Source organism: Lynx rufus, unplaced genomic scaffold (genome assembly GCF_022079265.1).
Source record: "Lynx rufus isolate CCGP_SWC_20201006 ecotype Redwood Valley unplaced genomic scaffold, mLynRuf1.p SCAF_9, whole genome shotgun sequence".
Classification (NCBI taxonomy): domain Eukaryota; kingdom Metazoa; phylum Chordata; class Mammalia; order Carnivora; family Felidae; genus Lynx; species Lynx rufus.
The window spans coordinates 13,520,288-13,529,370 of NW_025814897.1; the positions used below are offsets into that span (position 1 = coordinate 13,520,288).

General features: G+C 49.1%; 1 protein-coding gene across 1 annotated transcript in view; it reads right to left on the reverse strand.

The window, feature by feature from the left end:
• CADM1 (cell adhesion molecule 1) overlaps positions 1-3,921 on the reverse strand; it is a 328,154-nt gene extending 324,233 nt beyond the window's left edge. Inside the window, exon 1 of the mRNA XM_047071496.1 lies at positions 3,786-3,921. Coding sequence (XP_046927452.1) covers positions 3,786-3,921 — 136 coding nt within the window. The remainder of the gene's footprint in view (positions 1-3,785) is intronic.
• Between the last annotated feature and the right edge of the window lie 5,162 nt (positions 3,922-9,083).

Genomic DNA, 9,083 nt, shown 5'->3' on the forward strand with positions numbered 1-9,083 from the left:
GGGTGCGGGCAAAAGCCACCAAAAACTCCAAGAGCACCATTAATGATATTGAAGACTGGGGATTTCAATGTTTACGGCATTTCTTTAAAAATAAATAGTCAAGACTAACATTACAGTTTGCAAGATATCTTACCGATCTGACATTCTCTCTCAAACCACTTCTTGACACATGTCAAAAAAAAAGTGACACCTCTTTCCCTTCAACCAGTAAGTCCTCCAATGACCAGGAGTCTCAACAGGTAGCTAGCACAATCTTCTGCGGAAATTCAGAGCTGGGAAAAAGCATTTCAAAATCTCTCTTTTAGACCCGGGAACCTGTTACCTTCTGGGCTTTTAGAGGGAGTGGAGCAAGACGAGCAGTCAGGGAGTCCAGGCCCAACTCGGTAAGAATGTGAAGTCAGGAAGTGAGGGAGGAAGCGAAAGTGTCCTGCTTGTAAGGCTTCTTCCCTGTCCCACTCCCCTTCACCAGGAGGGCCATTGGGGAAAACTGCATAAAGCATGTACAACATCCATATGAATAAAGCTCTTTGTTCCAGGGAACTGCCTGCTCTTTTATTCCCCCCTTTTTCCGTATTTGTTCATTTCAAAAGATTGCTCAATGGGCCTCTTGTTCCTCCAAAATGTCCCAGGCAAATAATGCAAGCTTGTCTCGTCACACAAGTCACTAAATGAAGCCTTGTGCGTCTCCAGTGACACACTGTAAATATAAAGTGGCATTAATGAGGGATATTTTATCAAAGCTATCACAGACAAGTGCAAGTCCCTCCTGTGGCTATTCAATTTGATGCAGGGAAAGGCAACAATAGCAGGGCGGCACTTCTGTAAAGTCCCCATCCCCGGTATACAAGCCCCAACAGGCCAGGACGAGCAAAACTCAGCCCCTGGGCTTCCGGCACCATCACAAACCTCCACCCATCAGCCATCCTCTCTAATGCTAAAAAAAAGGTAAGAGGAGGGTAGTCAGCCACTGGTTCACTCGGGATGAGAAGCAGCAGCATGCATGCACCTAAAACGTAACAGGCGTGATTTACACTGAGGAGTGAGTTTCCACAACCCCATTTTAGCTGCATTTCATTAACATCCATTGACTCCAAACATCACAGGAGAGATGGGAGATCTTTTCCAGGGGATAGATGGATCCAGTTGCAGGGGAAGACAGAACCAGGATCTACTACTGCCCAATGGCCCCGGATAGCTCTCCCAGGGAGGATGTAAATGAAACACGCCTAATGAAGTTACAAGGCAACACCAACAGGTTTCTCTAACCTGACAGTGGTACCTGCAGGCCTCTGAGGAAGCTTAACGGGAGAGGACTAAGGAAGCAAAGTCCCCAGTGCCCACCTAAAGTCTACTCTGGATGCCCAGGACCTGGGGGCTGGGCCAAGACCCCTTCCCAAACCCATCACCGAAAAAGGCGTAAGAGGAAAAGCAGATTGAAAGAAAGTCATCTCATCCCCTCACTACAAATCAAACCCAATTACTTTCTAATTTGAACACAATCTGATAACCAGCGTACAAACAGGGATGCACACAAGAGCAAGAAGCTGCTTCCATGGTAACTGGCAACAGAATTTTCTTGTAGCTTTGACATGCACGGTTGAGTTCCAGACCGCTCCTTTCGTAGTCTGCAGACATCCCTCGCTGGGAAGGCAACTTCTTACCGCGAGATAGTTACAAATATAGTACTGTCGCTACTACCCGGTACGGTCAATGAGCAGGCTGGGGACAGGAGGTATAATCTAATCCTACTCCGCTGCCGAGCGGCATTGCACGGCTCCCATTTTTAGTTAAATGGCAATATCCCCGACCAGCACTCCCCCCCCCTTTTTTTGCAGCCAATACAAGTCTATTGTTGCCTCTATTATGCGCCAGTTACCGAGCCTTTACTCACGCTCACGTTTAACTGACACTGGCGCTTTTTACAATGCAGCAGCACGAGGGATCTCTTTCAGGAACATTTTATTGAACCCATCCAGTCAGAGACATCGCCCGAAATGAAGTTGTAACCACACCGGCATAGGCTGAACCCAATTATCTCGTAACTCATAAATTAAGAATTCACAGAGTAAAAACACATAAACAACATCCGGAGACAAGCAGAGGCATGGAAGCAAAAATCCTCAGCTCTGGAACCGAGCAGCTGCCAGATTCCCACCCCTATACATCCCCGATAGGTTCCCCAAGCCCAGCGCCCTTGCGAGCCTGTTTCGGGGGAAAGCAACCAACCCGGCATCCCCCAAATGCAAAGCCAGCACCCCAGACATCCCCATTTCCTACAGCGTGTCTCCTGCGGTGTTTACGTAACTGTGTGTCCTCTAGCGTGTAAACAAAAGGCACAGCCCAAGCGGAGAGGCGCCCGGGAAAGGCACGGTGGCCCCAGCGCTGCGCCCGCCGCGGCCGGGGGCTCCGCAGGTGGGGGCTGAGCTCTCGGTGTCCTCCGCCACTTGTTGCTCGCGGGTCCTGCAGCTCCCAAGCTGCAAGGAGGGGCTTTGCAGGCGCGGAGCCCTGCTGCATCCCCTCCCGCACCCCAGCCCCCCGCCTCGGCCCCGTGCCTCTCGGTCCCGCTCCCAGCCCGGAGCCCGCAGCCCGCGACCGGGGGCGCGGGGACGCCGCGCGGCAGCCGAGCGCGGCGGTGGCGGGAAGGGGAGGCAGGGTGCAGCGCGGCCAGCCTTTCCGCTGGGGAAGAGCTCCGGCTCCCTTTTGTTAGCAAAAGCAAACACTGCCCTCTTCTTTCCCGACCGCGCCAACGCGCCCGGCACACGGGCAGTCACACATCGTGCTCCTGTCGAGTGCTCGGCGTCTTCGGGGAAGGCGCCGGGCGTGCAGAGCCGCCCCTGGGCAAATTCCCAAGACAGCTCCGCACGCAGGGGGCGCCCGGAGGCCCGCAGGGTGCCCGCCTGGCCGCAGAGGCCGCGAACCTCCCTCCACCACCCCAGGGCTGCCGAAAATCACCGGCAGCATGGGAACCCGGCGTCCCCACTCGCGGCGGAGGACGCCGTGGCCCAGGCGGGCTGCGGGCTCCCGGCTCCTTCCCGCAGAGGCGGCGACAGCAACCTCCCCCCCGCCCTCGCTCCGCGGGGCCGGGCCTGAGGAACTTTCCCTGCCTGGAGCTGGGCCCGGGAGCCCCGCAGCCGGGCGGCGGGAGCGGGGGGAGGGGGGGCGGAGGGCAGCGATCTGGCTGGAGGGAGACACGAGGGGCGCGCGGTTCGGAGGACGGTGGAGAAAGGCAGAGCGCGGGGACAGCAGGAGCGACCAGACAAGTCTGGGGATGTCCTGTAGATCGGTGAGAAATCACGCCGGAGGCGGCTGCTAGTCAGCCATGGGGAGGTCTAGGGGATAGAGAATTAGGGGGCCCGCTGGAAAGGTGGGGGCGAATGGGCAGCTCTCGGACGGGAGGACCTGCAAGTTACGGGGACAACAACGAGTTTGGGAGGGTCCGGAAGGTTGGGGGGTACCTTCCATCCATCCCCTTCTCCCACATTCTCTAGCCCCCGGGCCCCCCATTCTCACTCCACTCCGCACCCCGCGCCAAGCCGGGGAGAAAAGGTGTGGGTGCAGCCATCCCTGAGGGCTCCAATTCCCACCCAGCTGGGCAAGGGAGAAGGGGATCACCGATCCCCTCTGCCCCTTCCATCTCAGCCCTGAGTTTCCTCTTCACACTCCCTCGGATTCGGATTTAGGAAGTGGGGGAAGGTTGTCATGGAAACGTTTCCCCCTTCCACGGCTATGGCTACTGGGGTGCCTTAGGAGATTTAGAGGGCCAACCGGCCGGTGCCCACACCTACCTGTGGGGATCAGTGCCGCGGCGGAGAGGAGCAACAGCAGAAGCCGGAGTCGGAGCCCGGGAGGCGCCGCCGCCGCCGCCACCGCCGCCACCGCCGCCGCACACTGGGATCCGCTCGGCAGCACAGCACTCGCCATGTCGGGCACCTGCCTCAGACTGGCGGCGGTGGCTTCCTCCGGAGCCCGAGCGGACAACTAATGAGATGCTAATGACATGCACCGGGGGCGGAGTCCGGACCGACCAATCACAGCGCCGCTAGCCCAACCCGGCTCTCGGAGGACTCGCCCCCTCCCCCACCCCGCCCCCTGGCGCTGGCGTTCGGCGGCGCGCCCGCGCCACCTAGGGGCGGGGCCAAGGGGAGGGGCGTATGCAAATATGTTTATGTTAAAATTCGTTTTCGCTTCCCCGGGATCAAGGAAAAAGTGTTCTCCTGGGCGCCCGGCGTGTGGGGGCTCGGGCTCCAGGGGGCGGGTCTCGCTTCCCGTACACCTATATTAGGGACGTATACAGCAATGGCTGTAGCCGACCGACGACTGGAGAATCTCCCTAGGAGGCTCCCCTGCGCGGTACACAGAGTGCATCTGGCCTGGAAACCACACGTTGCAAATTTCCGTCACTCACCTTGCACCGAAGGAATAGATCTTTGGGAAACGGGGGCTGTTCGGGAGTGGAGAGTGAGAATGCAGGTCCCCGGATTGACAAAACAATCTGGGAGAAGTGCATGCGTGCTTTGCACGTCCGGCGGAGCGGGAGAGCCCGCTCAACAACCTAGCGGTAGACTAGGGCATAGTTGGGAGAAAGGAGCCCTAGTCGGGCTCTGGGATTTTCGACTCGGTATCTTTGCGGTAGATTTTCAGGAAAGGTGGGTCGAGGAGGGCCGGCTCAGGCTCCCCAGCTTGCTGAAGGTCTCCTTCCTGGCTTTTATACTTAGCGTATTTAATACATTTGACACATATGCAATAATACATATTTACGACTGTACACATTCAACAAAAAAATCTTTTCTGTCAAGGCTTCGGGGTGGAGGGCGGAGGCGGGGGGTGTGAGGATAGGGTCTGCCATCTTCCTCCTTCGAGGCTCAAACCCACTCCCTCCTCTATGCCCCCAGTCCCTGCTAAGGCGGCTGGGGACCAACAGGTGCTCCGAGCTTCCCGTGTCTCTGGGAGAGGCTCTCCCGGCTGAAAGGATTTGCTTCTCCGGACTCGCTCTCTCTCCCCGAAATTGCCTCTGCTTTCTTTTCAACCAGGCAGCCGGCTCTCTTGTTTGTCTGCTTTTTAATTACTTATTTTCTTCCCCTCTAGAAGATCGTATGCGCTCTGACCCTCTGTTGCTCAAGCATCAAATTGAAGGACGAGCCATATTAAGTGTAAAGGTTTATAATAATTTAAGTATTCATAGAATGCAGAACAATAAGATGTAGGAAATACAATTTGCATAATAAATATCAATATCACAACAGCTAAAACAAACCATGACAAATTATCTGTGGCTAAATGACCAAGAGATTACTGAATGTAAATTGCTAAGTCTGAGCTGTAGTCCAGAGGAGCTGCGCGAAATGACTTGCCTGGCCCTCTGTCCTCATCTTGCTAAAAAATAATAATAATAAATAAATAAATAAATAAATAAATAAATAAGTAAATATTACATATCAAAAAGGAAGTCAAGATCTGCCAACCCACCAAATAAGTTACACTTAAAAACAGCCTCCCATTTATCCATTATGCATAAACTAATTTCAAGACTACCCTGTCTTCACAGCCCTGGATATTCTGCTCAGTAATTACAGGCTCCGATGCATGAACTACAGGCAGTTCTCAGGAAGTCAGCAAAGCTCCAGCAGACAAATAGTGCTACCTGAGGCAGGAAACCATCACCACATGGTCACCAGGATAATGCCCAGTCTGCAAAGTCCTACCTATTCTTATCACTTCCAGAAGTACAGCTACCTGAACAGACCAAAGGCAGAGTGCCACCAAAATCAGGATAAAAAATTTGAGGCTATGTGTATGTTGAAAGTGATGTGTAAATTATAAAGTAAGATCTTTTATGCCAGGAACTCTAGCCCCCTAGCTCAGAGTAATATTTATATTTGCCACTATTAGTATTATCATTATTATTATTATTATTATTACTACTACAACTACTCTTGAAATTAGTGAGTTTTTATTAAGTAGTTTGCATACATAATCTCATTTAATACTTAGAATGATCCCCATGGCACACAGTATTATCTCCCATTTTATATTTTTTAAAACATAGTGAGAAGGATGGAGCAATTGCCCCAAGGTCAAAATCTCTAAGGTGCAGACAGAGCTTATGCAATTAACCACTATGCTATACTGTGCTCAATAAATATTTGTTAAGTGAATGAATAAACATCACATCACAATGCATGAATAATAAGCATAGGATAGCTACATTTTTAACATAAGGCAAAAATATGCCAGCAACTGAGAAGCATTTTTTTTAAATAACAAGATTGCATTACACTCCTAAGGAAAAGCATTCCTTATGAGGCTGAATCTCCAAGAGAATCTAGTTAGGCCCCAAGCCTCCCACACTAGGAACACAGTATGGGGACATTGGAAGATGTGCAGTGTTTTCATCTCCCTTCATTCTCTTGGCACATCAAATGAACACCTACTCAAATTTCCAATTGGCAAAGAACAATATGGGACATTTCTGTAGGAAATGCTAATGCTGTGTGACTTACCTCACCAGAGAAATGCAAATAACTTTAGAAATTCCGCCCAAAAAACGCCACCTGTGTCACAAGTTTAAGGAACTTGTACGTCCAACTTCCCAGGTCATCGGACGTCTTTAAGCACTGGTCTGCCTGGAAAGAACCAGAGCTGAAAATTTGGGATGAGGCTGTTGCTACCCTAAACACTAGCCACACTCCTCTCCCCCCCTCAGCTCTTTCACACTGAAGATCTCGCCAAGCGATTTAACATATGGAACATGTGAAGAACGTATCAAATTCCCGCAGCCGCTAAGTAGAAGTTATGACTACTCTGGCTTTCTCATAGTAAAACTCGTCATTTTCTGCTTCGTGGACCAGAACTCCTCGCCAACTACAAGTTCCAACGTTTTTTCCCCTTGCTACATGGATTTAACCAATTTTGAAAGCCAGATGGTGTTTTTGCCATTTATAACTGATAATCAATTGTTTTGTGAATTTAATTTTTCAAGAAAGAACTGAAATACTTATCAGAATTACAATCTGGGGACTTCTTGTGTTAGAATAAAATTGCCAGAAGCACCGAGAGCCTAGTCCTTTTTTTTTTTTTTCTAAAAAAACTTTAAAGAGCGAGAGGGAAAGAGACCTGATATCATTTGCCTTCACTAAAACAGTTGAGAAATATGGAAAAGCATATATGAAAAATAAACATTAGTGGGAGATTCATGTGCTGTGGAATAATCAATAAGGACTAGTGACGTTTTGCTTTTTAAAATGCTAATTGTTTGAGTATCCACGTAGAAAAAGCAATAAAGGCAAATTATTAGGAAAAATAAAACAATGTTTAGAGTCAGCATTTGCCCTGCGACTGGATTATTTGAGTATCCACAGGAAAGTCGCTTAATCAGTTTATGGAATGAATGTTTTTGTGTCTGTTTCCTCATTCCCTCCACACCAGGTCAAATTCATATGTTGAAACCCTAACCCTTACTATGATAATATTTGTAGGCAGAGTCTTTGGGAGGTAATTAGGTCTAGATGAGGTTTGGGTTAGATGGATCCCATCCTCATGTTTTAGGAGTCGATACCAGAGCTCTCTCTCCACATACAGGCACGAAGGAAAGACCATGTGAGCACACATCAAGAAGGCAACTAGCTACCTGCAAACCAGGAAGAGGGCTCTCACTGGAACCTAACGATACTGGCACTGATCTTGAACTTCCAGCCTCCAGAACTGTGAGAAAATAAATGTCTGTTATTTAAGCCAGCCGGTCTCTGGTATTTTGCTATAGCAGCCAGAGCAGACTAAAATAATCCCTAAGCCTCAGCTTCCATTGTCAAAAGGTATATTAAAATTACAATAAATGTCAGCTTTTAATAGAAAGTCTTCCATAAATTAACGTTAGAATATTGGACTGGATAGAGTCTTGGTCTATCTAGTAAGCAGCTCATCTGTACTTAGATTAAGACTAAGCAGCTCATCTTTGGGGGCATCAGTCTATGAATCTTTATGAAATATAAAGCCCCCTAAATCCATACTCCTAAATGAGTAATTAACCACTTTACCCACAGGTTTATTCTTCTAGAATCATAGAGTTGACAGTAAACTTGCATATCGAGAGTAGAGTATCAGTTTGAAGGAAAGATATGTGGACTTGTAAACTCCACATAAACTGGGTCAAGGAGCAGCCCCAATGCAAGCAGAAGGGAAATTTGCCTTGGAGACCCAAGTCACAGCCTCAATCAGATATCTAAGAATATATCTGGGTATTTGTGGTGGATCCAAATATATATTCAATAAAAGAAAAAAATGTATAGAGCACCCCGATGGAACAGTCATATTTTTTTTTATTTTTTAATGTTTATTTATTTTTGAGACAGAACACACAGGCTGAGGCTGAGGAAGGGAAGAGAGATGGAGACAGAGGGTCCGAAGCAGGCCCTGCACTGTCAGCGCAGAGCTGGTTGCAGGGCTGGAACTCAAAAACTATGAGATCTTGATCAGAGCCGAAGTTGGATACCTAACTAAGTGAGCCACTCAGGTGCCCTGGGACAGTCATTGCCAAGTTCTGGGAATATAAAGGTTAATGACAGACTACCTACTGGCAAGGAACTCAGAGTATATTAGGGAAGACAGAAGACGGATTTGTCATATATGTTATACGTGATAAGTGTTTTTATAATTAGGCACACGTGGTCCTGTGTGAACAGATAAGGGAGGCACCTAACTATCCCCAAGGGGCAGTTGTGAATATCTATAGATCAGGGGAAAATTCATGCAGAGGAATGCTCAGGAACTGAGTCTTGGAAGTTGAACGAGACTCTACAGGATGGACAGGGAAACTATTGAGGGCCAGGGAAGGTATGAGTAGGGGAAAGGTCATTTGCAAGGCCCAGAAGCTTAGGAGAGCATGGCGTATATTTGGGAAATGGCAAACAGAATGGCTGGTTACCAGGCTGCTGACCAATAAGTGCCAAGAGAAAAAGCTGGAAACAATGTACAACCAGGGAATGCCTTGACTGACATGCTAAAAAAGTTTCAGTTGCTGATTCTAGGTAACGGGAACCAATTCAACTAGTAAGAATTCATGGTCAGGATACATACTAGAAAGATTA